This window comes from Caenorhabditis briggsae (genome assembly GCF_000004555.2).
Source record: "Caenorhabditis briggsae complete genome, chrX, whole genome shotgun sequence".
Classification (NCBI taxonomy): domain Eukaryota; kingdom Metazoa; phylum Nematoda; class Chromadorea; order Rhabditida; family Rhabditidae; genus Caenorhabditis; species Caenorhabditis briggsae.
Window position 1 is genome coordinate 9,260,372 of NC_013491.2, and position 15,550 is coordinate 9,275,921.

The 15,550-nt window shown below is 35.9% G+C and overlaps 3 protein-coding genes across 3 annotated transcripts; 2 read left to right on the forward strand and 1 right to left on the reverse strand.

Annotated features, from left to right (window-relative positions):
* Window positions 1-9,730: 9,730 nt before the first annotated feature.
* On the forward strand, window positions 9,731-11,676 carry CBG14354 (the record flags this gene model as incomplete). Its single annotated transcript, XM_002644429.2, has 5 exons — window positions 9,731-9,751; window positions 9,823-9,964; window positions 10,177-10,338; window positions 11,060-11,136; window positions 11,527-11,676. 5 exons carry the CDS (start codon window positions 9,731-9,733, stop codon window positions 11,674-11,676), a joined length of 552 nt encoding a protein of 183 aa, XP_002644475.2.
* Window positions 11,677-13,149: 1,473 nt separating this feature from the next.
* On the forward strand, window positions 13,150-13,998 carry CBG14355 (the record flags this gene model as incomplete). The annotated part of the gene is made up of 4 exons (XM_045239549.1): window positions 13,150-13,322; window positions 13,370-13,516; window positions 13,560-13,654; window positions 13,991-13,998. The coding sequence occupies 4 exons, from the start codon at window positions 13,150-13,152 to the stop codon at window positions 13,996-13,998; spliced, it is 423 nt and encodes a 140-aa protein (XP_045095400.1).
* A 127-nt stretch (window positions 13,999-14,125) lies between these two features.
* Window positions 14,126-15,029, reverse strand: CBG27660 (the record flags this gene model as incomplete). The annotated part of the gene is made up of 3 exons (XM_045239550.1): window positions 14,126-14,281; window positions 14,472-14,625; window positions 14,947-15,029. 3 exons carry the CDS (start codon window positions 15,027-15,029, stop codon window positions 14,126-14,128), a joined length of 393 nt encoding a protein of 130 aa, XP_045099500.1.
* Between the last annotated feature and the right edge of the window lie 521 nt (window positions 15,030-15,550).

Below are 15,550 nucleotides of genomic sequence, written 5' to 3' on the forward strand. Positions count from 1 at the left end.
TTGGCTGGATGATCTAACTACCGTAAATGATAAGCGGGTAAGTCACTCTATCAATATGCGGGAGAGTCTGCTGATTGACGAAGAAAAGCTAGCTCTGGGCTTCCCGAAACCTAAATTTGACGTGAAAAATGGTATGTTATGTGTTTGGTCGTCTTTCAAAGAAATGGTGACAGGGAACATTTGGATGAAAGTACCACAATAATTGCCGCCTAGTATAGTTCCTAATTAGAGAAATTGAATTTGGCAGTCAAATCGAAACGAGGAGAAAAAACTCAAGTTCTCTTCCAGCGCGACAATGCGAGATCACCCGTGGCTAGAGGGATCAGCCAAAAATTCATGTCGTTTGGCTGAATTATTCTTTTGCACCCGACGTATACTCCAGGTTTCGCCCTTTCGGATAAGTGGTCCTTTGGAGCTCTTCAACGACATCTTGGTAGAAAATACTTCAAGTGAAAAGATGACCCAAAAAAGGGGTTGACTCGCTTTTTCAAGCACAGCGCTCCTTGTTCTAGGTCGATGGAACCAAGAAATTCCCGGAACATTGCTAGACAACTATCAATTTTTATACACGTTACTTTCATTGATCTAGTCCCCTTGGTTTTGAGAACAATTTGATCAGAAATGTTTCCAAAAAAGAAAGAAACTTTCGGTTCAACCTAATATTTTCATCAATACCTCACACGTGCATTTGAAACTCAATTATCTCGCTCCATTTGAATGATATCAAAAATTTTCAAATTGGGAAATCATTTATCATAACATCACGATTATTTCATCAGTCAAGAGATTTTTGATATCTCTCCAATGGATGAAGATAATGAGCTTAAAGTACACGTAAATTTTTTTCAGAGCAAACTTGGTTTTTTTTCATTATTGGTATTTTTATGATTAAAAACGGCACATGGAATTCGCCTGAAAAATTGTCGACTGCAACTACGGATTTTAAAGAGAGATAGAAATATCCTGGAATGTTCTTTCAAGACTTCAAAATTAATGATTTTTCATTCAGAAAGTTAAAACACGATATGTTTTTTTCCATTATTAATTTTTCGAAAAGCGATTTTCAGTTGATAAATTAAGGATTTTTGGAATTTTCTCACTTTCATTCACTATATTTTACGTTAAATTCCTGTTCGAAATAAGGAACGAGTCAACAAGTCATATTTAGGGAAACAAAACAATGCAAAACTAAAACAAAAAAAAGCAAAGCAAAAACATCACAAAAACGTCTTCGCGCAACAATGGATAAGAGGCCTCCGAATAAAAGTGGGCTCCTCCAGTGGTCCGTTTTCTTTTTCGTACACATTCTCGGACAGGACAAGAGTCAATGACAAATGATGGGAATTTTTCTGGTTTTCAAATGGGGGCTAAACATGCGTGAAGAAGAAGGGAAGCAAAAATAACGAGAGAAATAGAGAGAAAACAAAGAGATTTGAAAACGGATTGTCCAAAATAATGTGGCAAATCTTGAAAATCTGAGCGGCTGGCTGGAACGAGATGGTTTTGGAGGAAGGGATAAATATGAGAAATTGGAGGGAGACGTCTATGTGAATATGTGCTCAAGCAGAAAAACAATCCGAAATGGAGGGGGCAGCGGAGATTATCGAGTCATTTGAATAATGATGAGATATTTACGGACTTGCACCTGCACACGGTATTGTGTTGTTTCTAGTGGTCTTAGCAGTAGCAGAAAACAAGTAGGAGTGGAGAGAAGGAAGACAACAACATAGTTCATTATAGCCAATTATTATGTCTTGTTTCTCTAACTTTCGGTTATAATTTGCTATGATTTGGTTTGTGTGTGAAAAGTAAGAAAACTAAGATTTCGCCAGAAACTAGAAGAATATGCAAAAAAAGATAGGAAGAAGCAGAAGCAAGTTGAGTGGCACCATTCAATCAAAACCGTCGGAAGGAAAGAAACAGGTGGTCTCTTGGGGCGGATAGGTAGCTTAATAGTCCGCAAACTTTAAAGAGAATAGATTAACTTTAAGTATTAAAAAAATAGAATCAGGTTTTTCAAGAAGCCGCCGCTGAAATAATCTCTTGTGGTCGCAGCCTATCGTCTTCAGCCTTGTTCTCCTCTCCACCGATATAGTCTTGAGACCGGAATCATGGATGATACAAAAAAGAGGGGATAATTAGATAGAGAAACCCTCTCGGAAATTTCTGGTGGCATCTACCAGGAGAAGCAGACGCGGTATATGTATGTGAGGACGATACACATTTGAATAATTCCAAATCGGAAGGACAATAGAAGGAAATGGAAGAAGGCATGGATGATGAAGGAACAAGAAAAAATGGAAGGAATGTATCCAAACACACCGGTGAGTGTTTCTTCTGTTTTGAATCTGCATATTTGATTGGGGTGTACGAAGAAATACGAAAACGACAGACGTCTCTATGTATAGGAGCATTTTTTGCTAGAATCGGAAGTGGTTAAAGATTAAAGAAGAAGATATAGAGATGAACAATGGAAACAAAAAAAGTTTTTTCCCGAAAAGACATATTTCATCTTGTGGTAATTTATCCTTGGGAAGAAACTGAAAAATAAAAGTGTGGGGAAGGAAGTACGGATCATTATGAACGTTTGGCATTGAAATGTGGTCGCGACCCATTATTGGAGTTTAGAGAGAGAGAGAGAGAGGGGGGGGGGGGGTTGGGAAATGTTGAAGTGGATTGTAGGCGTTTACGCTCAAAGGTCTTTGGGTCCAACTACATCCCGAGAAAACCCGAAGACATATACGCACAGCTGGTAATTAGTGTTGGGTTCGTGAATTTCTCAGTCGGTTTGGTTTTATGAGGAGTCTTGGTGGCAAAGCTAAACTATGCACCACACTTTCAACAGCTGTTGTGCCGTCGGAAAGAAAAACGAAGGAAAAAGAAAAGTAAGTGCTGGGAATAACTGAGGTAAGAAGAAAATAATAAGGTGTTGGTTGGCTGTGGCAACCAGACGGAAAGTGTGCCAACGGGGTAAGAAAACGCACACCTTGCATATACGGCTAAAATGAGATGAGGCGAAACGGGAGAGAAAGAGCGAGAGACAAAGAAGCGCAGGTGGAAAAAATATTGTAATAAAAAATTATGGATCTGTCGATATATGGTTTTGTACTAGGCTAGGTGCCATTGTCTCTTAGGAATTCGAAAAAAGATATAAAATAGGAGATGTGACCGTGTAGCGGAAATTTCCACATTTGTTAAAAATTAGCAGTTTTAAAAAGTTATATAGTTTAAGAATCGAGTGATAGCTAAATGTAGGTTTTTGAGACTTTTAACAATTAAAAAGTTTTAATTTCAAATTTTACATTGAATGTTAATGTAATTCCTTTGAAAATCTTCTGAAATTTTCAAATTCTGAAAATTCGTAAAACCAAAAAATCAGAATTATAGAAATTTTTAAATTCAAGAAATTAAAAATTGTCTAACCTGAAAAAGAGTAATATTACATTCACCAACGTTTTCAGTCGATCTTACTTTTTAGTTAATAATAATCTTCAGAACCAAGAAGAAAAACTCCTTTCCTACTACCAAAACGTTCAATAGGTGCGCATATAAATGTTTACAGAAGGCGTGTCTAAAGGGTACCAAACTGATGAACACAGTGTATACTTAGTATGGATTACTCATGATTGCTACTCCAAAGGAAGCGTCGTCATATATCGAAAAAAGAAAGAAAAACGGGTTGGCTTCAGAAAGATAAATGAGTAAGAGGCGAGGACAGCACACAGAAACCAGGAAAAACGAGTAGGGCAGCAAATTGGTGAACGTGTGGGGTGGTGTCGCCAATATCATCTGCCCCCGGAGGGCTGTCTTGGGTGTACCAGTATTAGTGTTGGGAAGGAGGGCATCGAAGATGAGCCCTCCCTAAAAAAATAGTGATGACCTGCAAAGAGACGCAGAGCAAAAAGAGGTCGAGTTGAAACCGAGGAGAACGGGTGTGTGTTGTGGGGAAGGAAAAAGGTTGAGGATGATCACAAATGTCATATGTCACTGTGCTTTCTTCAGAGGATTGATGATGTTGATCCCGGTGTTGTTGCCCACACACGTTGACCAATACTGTTTTTGTTTGTAAACTGTGAATTCGATTCATGTAGGTGAAGTGCAAATTGAAGAAAAGAAGAGAAAACATTGTTACTAAATTAGGTTATTCAAATTAAATCAGGAGTGTTTGGGTGGGGAAGAGGTCATGTGAAGTAACAAAACGTGTGAATATTAAATTTGAGGAAAAGTGTAGAAGTGGATGAGGAAGACGTGAAAAAATGTTAAAATCTTAAAAATAGGAAAACTTATGGAGAATAATTCAACAGAAAATTCGACTTTTTGAATTGAGAATGAAGTTTACGAAAATCATAATACCCGAAAAAAAGAAATGTTAAGTAAAAACACACAAATTCAAAAAATGTGTACTATATGGTAAACTGAAAACCATATTCTGAATTTTAAGCGTCGAATCATGTCACAAAATTAATAAGTGAATGACAGGAATTCATTTTAAACAAAAATGTTTCAATTTGCCGGAAAGCAATTAGAAACATTCTAAAAAATGTGAAAAGCCTGAAAATCTAAAACTAGGGAAATTAATGGAAAACAATCTAACATATAATAAAAGGAGATTATTGCACATGATTAATAAAATAGACACTTCGAAAAATCAAAAATCCCAAAACAACTAAATGAATTGGTAAAAAATAATTTACTTATTCAAAAAAAAGAGTTGGAAAGAACCAATATTTTGAATTTTCGGCTTCAAAATATACCACAAAGCGCAGTGACCCATTTCTAAAAAAACTGTTTCAAAACTTTTGATAGACAAAAAGGAACCGAAGGACACTGAATGAGAACATGCGGAAAGTGTAAACTAGGAGAAACATGATGTGATTCGACTTATCAAGGAACTAACGACCCGACTGTCTGTTCCTCCCCTCCGCAACCTAAAAAACTGTCGAAAATTGAAGAATACGACGTTCCTATCCGATTTCACGCCTTCTTCTCATCATCAGCACCACACTGACCTCTTTTTTTTCAAATAAACACATCGAACAAATTACGCAAAAACTAATCCTTCCGATTTTGTCACCATTCAATGACCCTATTGGAAAAAGAAGACGTTCTGAGGAGTCTGCCAAGGATAGGATCGCCGTTCTACCGCCATGTTTTGTCTATGTCACATGGCGAGACGATTCTTGGTTTTTGTGTGTGTGGGATTACGGGAAGGTAAAATAGGATTATTCGAGCACAAGTGAGCATGAACAAGAATTTTGGGTAGCCGCAGTCCGTATTGTTTAATATTGGTCTGCTGGAGAGCGAAATGTTGCAAGACGGATGGTTTTATGAATTCAATTTTGTTACGTGTTTCTGTTCAGATGTGAAAAAATTGGAAAATTACATTTGAGAATGGAAGGGATGCGAAAACTGAAGCTTCTTTTTTAGAGAACTCTCTTTAATGGAAAAATCATTGAAGCGTGAGAAAGGGAACCAAGGTCAAAAGAAGTTCAACGGATCTCATTTCAGATTCTGTACATCCGGAAACTAAAAAGTGCAAGAAAGAAAAGATCTATGCATTAGGCGTAAACTATAGGCAGATACTTGAGAGAAAGGCTCTTTGAACTTTTTGGCCTAGTACGCCCATAAAAGCCTTCAATAAAATAAGTTGGTGAAAGAGAATGTGTGCAAGAAGTGGAACAGAAGATAGACGAGCTATGCGTCAAGTAGCCCGTCGGACTTTACTTGAAAAGTAAGTGCGGGACACTCTCTTTCTCTTTTTACAAATTCCACACCCAAATTTTTGTGACACATTTCGCAACAAAGCCACGGATTTTTGCCATCCGCCGCGATTGAAATTTTGGATGAAGAAAGAGGAAGGAATGGAAGGGTTCCGAGAAGAAGAGGAAAAAATGGGAGAAAAGGATTTGTTGAATAGATAAGAGGAGTCGTTTTCTTGACTGTTGGGGGCTCGGGAATTGTTTATTCGTTTTGCTGCTGCTACTGGTGGCAGGGTGGTGCACTTGGTGGTGTGACGTGTCTCATCTCTTGTCTAGATGGTGGTGGAATGTGTTCTGGACAAAGAAACATGTTGAATAGGGGATGACAACTGATTCTTTTTTCTGAACTCTCTTCTTCTTTCCTTCTTCTCTGACTAGTTTACTACTACATGGTGTAATACTTGATGGACAATTGAGATTTACGATAAATGTTACATTTTGAAATTATTTTTTCATTGGAGAAAGAGATAGTGAATCATAGAATCACAAAACTTCTGATGACAATGCACTTAAGCCCAAACAGTTATTAGTTCTTTAAAGATAATATCGTGTGTAGATCAAAAATCTTTGAGATCCTGATTTTCAAAGTCCTGGTAAAAATAATTTTTTTAAAAATCAGAAATTGCGTTCGATTAGGTGGTCAGGAAAAGAAACTTCTAAAACGTAATTGAAAAATCCAAAATTTTCCAATTTTTCCAAAGTCTTCAGAATAAAATTTTCTTCGGAATACAGCTTCGAAAAATCAAAAATTTTCCAAGTTTCTGAAATTCCGAAAACGTTTCTGCTTCGGGATTTTACAAAGTTTCGAAAAAGCTTATCCCACTCATTGTCAAAAATGCAGTTCTGGAAAATTCAGAAACGTAATAATCGTACGTCTACAAAAATCATAATTTGTGGTATAAAAATTGAATTTCGACGTGAGTTTGCTAGGTTCCAATGAAAATACAAGTACAGAAAAGATATTAGAAAAAAAATACGACACTGTTTTGAAATCACCCCGCGTAAAAAAAGCAAGGACCAAAAAATTCCGAGAAAAATATTTTTAGAGCCCATAATTGTTCACAAGCTTTAAAAAAATTTCTGTTACTAAGTTTTAGCTTGAGGTGTAAGACTAAAATAGTTATTTTTTCAAAAAAAGACGGAATAATTTTTTACTTTTTTGGTTTCTTGACTGTTGATTTTAAGCAACATGGGAAGTTCAAATATTTTGAATATAGTATCTTTTTTAGAAGCCTGGGTAATCTCAGTTATGTAACTCAACTTGACAGTATAATTTAAAATCTATTCTTAAATTACTTATACTGATTATGACCTTACACCAAAAAGTAGGGATTGCTTTTTCTACGATCAAAAGCCAACAATAGAAACAACCAAGAAGTGATGAGAAAAAACGAAATGGTCAAGTTCTTGGCGGATCAAATTTCTTTTCGTCTTCATCGTATTGATGAAAGCGAACAAAATGGTTTTACGGGGTTGTTGGCGCGATTAGGCCCGAGTGTGGTGAATAAGTGTTTGCGTTACTATGATTAATTATTTCTCGGTGGCCCAAAGCGAAAAAAATGAAAAACGGAAGAAAGGAGGCGAGAAAAACGACAGAATAAGAAAAATCTATAACCTTAGACAAAAGAAATGTACACATATATATATATACACGTTTCAATTCCGTTTTCTTCCTTTTTTTCCTTCTCTCCTTGGGGGTTTATTTATGATAGTTTCAAAACAGAAGAAAAAAAGGATGATACAAGGGAAAGGAAGAGAAAAGAACATTTGAGAAATGAAACACCAAAATCTGTGAAGAGAGATACACAGGAAATGGTCACTTGGTAGATATATCATCAATGTGCAAAAACGTTGATATTCGCGCCTCTTGAGATTGACAAAACGAAAGGCGAGAAAGCACTTATCCTCATATCATACTCTCTCCCACCCGAGATATATATAACTCCATAGGATCTCCGGTTGTCCGACGTATTGTTTTTCGAAATTTGAACCTTATTCCGTTGTGTATGAATAAGTACAATGAACAGATGTCGGTGACATGGACATGCCGTCTTGTATTTCATGGTCTCTCTTCTACAAGTGGCTTGAAACAGTCTTGAGGAAAGGAAAATCTACTTGAAGATTGAATGGAATGTTTTGAGGATTTCACCAGCAAAAAGGAATAGTTAGAAAAAAAATGGGAAAAAAAATCAGATCTTTGAATGTTAATATTGATCTAATTCCAACATTTTTGCCATCAATACTAGCTGGAAATTAATACCCATCTTGAATTTTCTCAAATTTTAGTGTTTCGATAGCACTGGTCCATTTAATGTGACACCTTTAGAGATAATCAACCAAATATAGAACTTCTCGATTTTAGTTTACAACTTTTTGGTAAAAACACTGGAAGATATTTTTTTGATTTAAATGGTTTCACAAACCTTTTTGGCAAGTGATTGCTCAAAAAACTTTACAACAGAAATATCATAAAACGTGATATGTTCAAGCCGAGGAAACAAAACACTTACGGCTCAATCAATCACCAGAAAACTGATAAATTTTCTCAAAAATGGTTATTTAGGCACTTCTTTTCTGACCACTACTGTAACGCTTTTTGAAAAAGTCATGGTAATCCTCCAATTGTATTTTCAACAACTTTTTGGCAAAAGATCACTAAATATACATCACATCACAACATCTGGATGAACGCATCACTACAGTAACCGAAGAAGTCCGGAGTAAAATTTCTGATCACTTTGAAAACTTGGAAGCGTGTAAAATAGACTTAGATTGAAAATTTCGCATAAACAGATTTTTCTGAACATTTCCAGTTTTTGAGCAATTTGCCAATTTCTGAAAGACAATGGTTTTTTTTCACGTAACCAGTCCAAAAACGGGAAAAAAGGGTGACTTTCAAAAATCGGCGAATAGCTGAAAAACTAGAGATTTTCAAAAAGTACTGTGAATACAACGTTTCCAGTAACCAGTATTATACCAAAACGTGTATACAAGGAAATAGCTTTGATCAATTTTTTGAACTCACCAACAATTTATTCATATTTGATTCGATTTTATTTTTTTGGTCTTTGAAGATATGGTCTGAAATCATTTATTTTTATTTACCATAGTAATTATATTGAACTCAATTTTATTGTTCAAAAACTTTGAAAGTCTAATTACTGTGAACACTCAAAACAAAAGAAGAGAGGAAAAAAAGCAAAAAGAAGTCAAGTGGGTGGAAAATTTTTTTCTGAAGGAAAAAGGGATTTCATTCGAGATTCGACGACGGCTCATAAAACTAACAGGCCTTTTTGAAATCCTCGACATTTTGCTTCTGCATCGTGCAGATTTTCATTTCCATCTAATCCCAGTATGTTTTCTACCTCTTTCTGTTCGCTTCGACATTTCCTAAAATTCAGAAAGCGCCACGTCATCGTTCATTAAACGCAGTCCTTCTCGCATTGCCCACAGAGGATAAAAATAGTGAAACGTACTCTGAATATTTGCAAAATTCAATCAACAAAAGGCAGTCTAATTTAATTATGGACAAGTGATACCATCGGTAAAAAGCTGCTCTCGAGGCGGCCTCCTTCGTGCGGTCCCGTCGTTCCATGGCCATTCCTTCCGTCTTTTCCTTTCACGAGGTGTTCTTGCTCAGAGTTAGTTTCGACGGTGTCCTACCCGCGTACTTGTCCCATTTTATGTTCTTGACTCTTCCAATTATTTTAAGCGACGACAATAGAAAGTCTTCGTTTTGGAAGCTCTTCGACTAATTGACTTGCTCTTCCTGACCATCAAAGGACTTATCGTAAACCCGACTTTGTTTTTTTTATTCTCTCATTTCCTTTGAGTTCTCACTGCTTTAGTTCTATTCTCTATCGATTCATAGTTAGGTAGAGTTTGAAAGTCGGAATTTCGTTATTCTAATAGTTTTGTGTTTCAGTAGCCCCTGTGAATCTCCCGGGTGTCTAATAGTCTACTCACTTCAAATGACCGTGTCTTTAGCGCTGGTAAGTTTTTTTAAAAGTTCAAAAAAAATTTCGGCCCAGTTTATAATTGTTTCATAACGCTTTTTTTCCAGAATCATGCCCGAAACTTCTTAGCTCGTCACATGCTTCTAACAAACATTGGAACAAGTTGCGCCCAAATCGGAACTGCCGACATAATTCAGCAACACATTAATGGAGATGTCGATCGCGACGGATGGGATTGGCGGCGAACATGTAAAGTTCTCTTTTTACCCTTTTTTGCAGCTTTCGTGACAAACTCGCGTTTTTGAACTAATTAGCTTGCTGCAAGGTCAGCGAAAAAAAGTCGCTATTCATTCCTTCTTCTCGTTTCCCTTGGGAAATTATAAAAGCGAATTCGACAAAAGTCAGTGTCAATTAATTTTAAGAATACATGTGAAGATGAGAAAAAACATAGAAGGTTTCAGGTAGAATGGCTGCGATTGGATTAGTCATGGCTCCGAGTTTGCACTGCTTCTATCGTGTTTTGGATACAAGGAAATTCAAAGGGTCCAAAAACTGTCGGGTGTTGAAAAAGTTGGCTTGGGATACGTCGTTCATTCCGTTCTTTTCCTGTACTTTCATTACTGGTTAGTCTTGAAAAAATTTTCAAAAGTGAAACAAATCAGAATGGAGTCAAGAATCGTTCATTATTATTTCGAAGTTTAAAATTGGAACTCAGCGGTGTTGAACATGAAAATTCATTAGTTGATTTTTGATAAATTGGAATTGAAAAAACGCAATAATTGTATTTTTTCTATTTAATGTTTTTGAGAAACGCGTAATTCAGAAAAAAAGTAGTATCTTCGAAAATACAAAAACCGGAAAAACATTTGATTGAGTCCGAAAGAATCCGGAGTAAAAAACGCTGAAACCAGAATCTCTGTTGATAATACATATTCGAACGAAAAGTAAACGTTTATCCATTTGAACCATTTTGATGAGTCTGAAGCTGGGCTTTCAAGTTTCCGATCACTTTGAAAACTTTTTAGAGTGTAAAAAAGACAAAGATTGAAAACTTCGCAATTTTTCTAAACTTCCTAGTTCTTCAGCTATTCGTCAATTTTTGGGAGACGTTTTCTTTTTTTAACTTTTTTAAAATTTTCAAAGTGATTTGAAATCTGATAGCCGAGTACCAGAGTCTTAAAAATGGTAAAAATATGCAAAATATATACTTAAAAAAAACACGTTTTTCCTGTCTTATTGACAGGTTTGTATGTTGAGGAAAAGCAGGAAAGAAATTTCAAAGATTCCGATTGAAATTAGAAAAAAGATTTTATTGACTGGTACCGTCTATAATTAATTTTTCAGTGGGAGCCATCTATGAAGGAAAGTCCCCGAAGGCTGCATTTGCTGAGTATCGTCGGAAAATGTGGCATATCTGGAAAGTACGTATTCGTTTCTGATTGCGTGGACTGAAGACCGTTTACGATATTTTTTTTTCGAAAATCATTCATTTTTACTTGCCAACCGACCAAGAATTACGAAAAACTGGTTACAATTTTTGTTCAGTAATAATAGAAGATCACGAACACATAAAGTGTTTGATAATGAGGTAGTCCAGCCAATTCAAATATTCTCGGAGAGACATTTTCTTTCCGTACTCAAAGACATACGTATGTCAAGAACTGAAAAAACTTGATCTACCTACAACTTCTACTTGCTAGTCATTGGAAAGATGATGCTATAGGAAACTTGTTTCTTGTTATGCAATGAATATACCACTTCCAACCATAATTTTCCGGGTGTCTCCCCTCTACACGCTTCCATTTTTACAGGTCGATTTCACGCTTTGGCCTCCGGCACAACTAATCAATTTCTACTTTTTGCCACCCGCCTTACGAGTAGTTTATGTGAACCTGGTCTCGTTACTGTACAACTGTATCATGTCCTACATTAAAAATAATGAGCTACACCATCCCCATTAGAAACTATTGTCTTCGTTCTAGAACAAAATTCATCCTTTTTAAAACAATTAAGTTTTGTGTTCTCTCATTTTTTCTTTTTCTTCCAAATGCACTCTTTCAAGCAATGAATACCGTTCTTTTTCCACTTTTCCCTCTTGTTCCTTGTCTACTAATAAATATAATGACACTGTCTGAAGAAGATTTTTATGGCTTTCGAAAATTTTGAAAGCGTCCGTCGCGCGTGCACTTATGATGATTTCCTCTATATGAAAAAAGTTTGGTGGTGGTTGGAGGTTGTTGTAAAACCGGACAATTGAAATCAACAAAGCGACGCCGGTTAATCTGTGCGTCTATTCCCTGGGTAATCTTGCATCCTCTATTTTAACTGTACCGTGTCAGATTTGAGATTTGCAAAGGTTGTTATTTTGCAGCCTCACACAATTTGTGTGAAGTTGATGGCCGTTTTTCAAAGCAGTTTGGAACAGTTATAATAGGTTTCAAAACAATTTAATCGTCGATGGTTTCAAATAGGTTTTTTTGTGTTTCATATTTCAAATTTTTTTCGAATCCGTATGATTCTTTTAAAAATCTCAACATTTCAAATTTTTTATTGTTACCAATGTTTATAAAATAACTTTTTGAATTATCTCCTTTTGAGTTTAGTTGTCTCAAGAAATATGACATGACATTAAAAAATAGGGGACTTGAAGAACCGTTTTGAAATAATTCGACCTACAGCCAAGCTATTGTGTAGTGTAAGTTTTAAATAATTTGTCTAATATGTTAGAAAATTATTATATGTCCAAGACAACTCTATCTCCAAAGTCAAAAAAATGTGTTAACCATTTTTGTAATAATCTTTGAAAATTTGAAAATGCTAAGTTTAATAAATTTCTGAAACTCAAAAAACTCGAGAAACCTGATTTTTTAATTATCTTCTTTTCTGAAGTTATCTGAAAAATTTAGTTAATTTGAACATTATTAACGTTTTTGTTCAGGGGCCCTGAAAATAAGGTTTTTTCTGGTTTTTTTTTTAATTTTCATAATTTGTCCACCTTCCTCAAACCAACGATATGTTTTCAATGAAGATCACTCAAAAAAAATTCATCCATTAAAAACGAGGCTCGAAAATAATATATTTCAAGTCATGATCCATTTTCCATCTTTCAAAATTAACTTATTAACTATTAAAATTCGTTACATCTTCATATTTATTTTTCAATAATAACTAACCAAATTCTCTCCTACTATCCCGCTCTGTTACGCATCCCTTGCTTTTACATTAGTGTGTGAATACTAAAAATTATCCATAGAAGCGTGATAGACTCTGTGAATACCTAACGACTCTACCAGTAGATTGATGATCCTCCAGCACGCACTCCGTGTTCAGTGCATCTTGCGAGTTTTGAGCCCACATTTGATTTTTTTTTTTCCTTTTCTCCGTTCCATTTTCTTCACTTTTTCAGTCTGGAATATTTTATCAGTTTTCTAGGTATGAATTTCACAAATATCACGTTTCTTGATGATAACGTGACTGCAATCATTGATACTTCCTGGAACCTATCCAAGCACAGTCAATCGACGGATAGAATTTTTCCGCTGCTTCACAATTATTACAATCATCATGACCAAATAGATTATGTGACTTTCAATAAGTTTATCAACACGTGAGTTCCGACAAAAAAAGTAAATTAGTGTATCTTAATTACTCCAGAAGCGCTAACCTAGCCTACCCGGGCGTTCTGAACACAAGCATATTTGATTTTATACGACTCGGTCTATCAATTTTGGGAATCATTTGCAATATCTCAGTTTTGGTGGCAAATCTTATCAATGGGAGGAACAAACATGGCATCCTCAAGTGAGTCCCATTGCTGGTGTATAGAAACGTTTTACATTTTCAGAATCCGACTTCTCGTATTATTCCTCACTCTCATTATGACAATTAGTTGCATCTTGATGACATTGGTGTTTGTGTTTGATTGCTTGACAGATGTGAGTTGGGAACTAGAAAAGATTTTTAGAGTTTTTGGATTTTCGACGTTTTAGAAAGAATTTCTTTGGATACCTTATTTCAAAAATGTTTCAGTGTCCGGTGAAAGCTCTTATAGAGTTGCACTCCTGACTATCAATTTTGAGCCTACTTTTCTGAGATCCATTAAAAGTGATCAAAAAGTTTTCAAGCTTGTTAAAACTTTACGACGCTGGGAACAACGTCTTTGCGGCTGGTTTATGTGTTGCGTATAAAAATTGGGTCTTAGTGTGAAATTCTAATCTTTGAAAAATCCTGGTCATTGAATTGTGTTCATGTTCAACGTACATTTTTATCTGGAAGTTTCCTGAAAATAGTACGTTTCCTATTTTACATTTCATTTTCAACAGTGTCAATTTTTAAAGAAATGTTTTATTGGTTCAGTAATTTTAACACATAACTGTAATTATCTGCGTCCTTTGACTATTTCATTTTTGATCATTCTGAGTGCTGACAGTGCTCGTTTGAGAGAATCGTCTTTTTCATCTCATTCGTCAGTTCTGGATCATTCTTCAGAACTTTCAGAAAAGTATCTCGAAGATTCGCTGTATCGGTTGCTCTGTTTTCTTTTTCGAACTTTCTCGGATTGACCTGCTCGCAGATGGCACTTGCATTCCATCCAACATAGGATGCACATCAGATTTTCCATTTTACTCTGAAAAATGTCTGTTTCATAAGCATGTTTTAAAAATTCAGGATTGGGTTGAATTTTGAAGAATTCAGGCTGTTCCAAAAGTTAAAAAAATGGTTTTCATGGTAGTCGTAGTACTCATGATGGTCGTACCATGAGATTCCCAACTGTACCTCCTAAGCCGAGTTGTTTGAAGTTGGTGTCTGTAGTGATTTGTCTTTTTTCCTGTGATCCGTTCCTCTTAACTTGAACATTCTCCTCCTTGCCAACCAATCCACTGCAATTCCAGCTTCCACACTTGCACGAACTGAAAATAAAGAATTATAATTGATTGCCTAATTAACTATTTTATAACTTACTCATCCCTTGTGAAGCTGCTATGGTTTATGTATTTTGCATAATTTCCGGAAATGGGGGCTATTGCTTGTCTCGCTTTCTTGATCATGCTCATTTCATCATTCCAAGTGTTGGATTTTGCCAAGCAAACGTATTTTGTTGGAAAGCAGGACTACAGTCGAACATTATTCCTTGCAACGGTTGCACTAGCATTTGGGGGAGCCGTATTGAACAAGAATAAAGCAGGGAGGGTCGTAGAATTTCAAAAAAATCAAATAAATAGGATCCCAACCGGGGTTCCATAGATTGATGTATTATTAGTGGGGTGAGATGATCCAGAATGTCAAAGACTGGCCAAAAGGCGCCTGAGAGCATTCCAGCTTAAACCAAGTCTCAGAGTCTTGTCCTAGACCTGATCGATCCGCTCCATCACTAGAGAGAACATCGAATGCCAATGAATTAGGGAATCAGCTAGGGCCTTATATAGGGGATGTCTAAGTGGGCGTGTCCAGGTGGTCCTTGGAGATGGTAATTATGTGAAGAGGATGGGAATCAAAGTTAAGTCATCATATGACGTGTAGAAGAGATATATGCAGAGAGAGAGAGAGAGAGAGAGAGAGAGAGAGAGATGCCCTAATTATCATCAAAATGACAATAAAACAATGGATTAGGTGATGACAATCCTTTTTTATGAGCGTGTATAGTATCCAACAGGGTTATAAAGAGTATCCTACAGAGTCATAAAAATGGAAGGTTTCACTTTGTCCATTTCGATATGCAACTGAAAAAATTAAATAATCAGAAAACCTGAAAATCGGAGAATCAGAAGAAAACTGGAATTTTACGAAAAAAACTATTTTCTTTAATTCAAGTTCCGAAATTTTTTAGGACCAGAT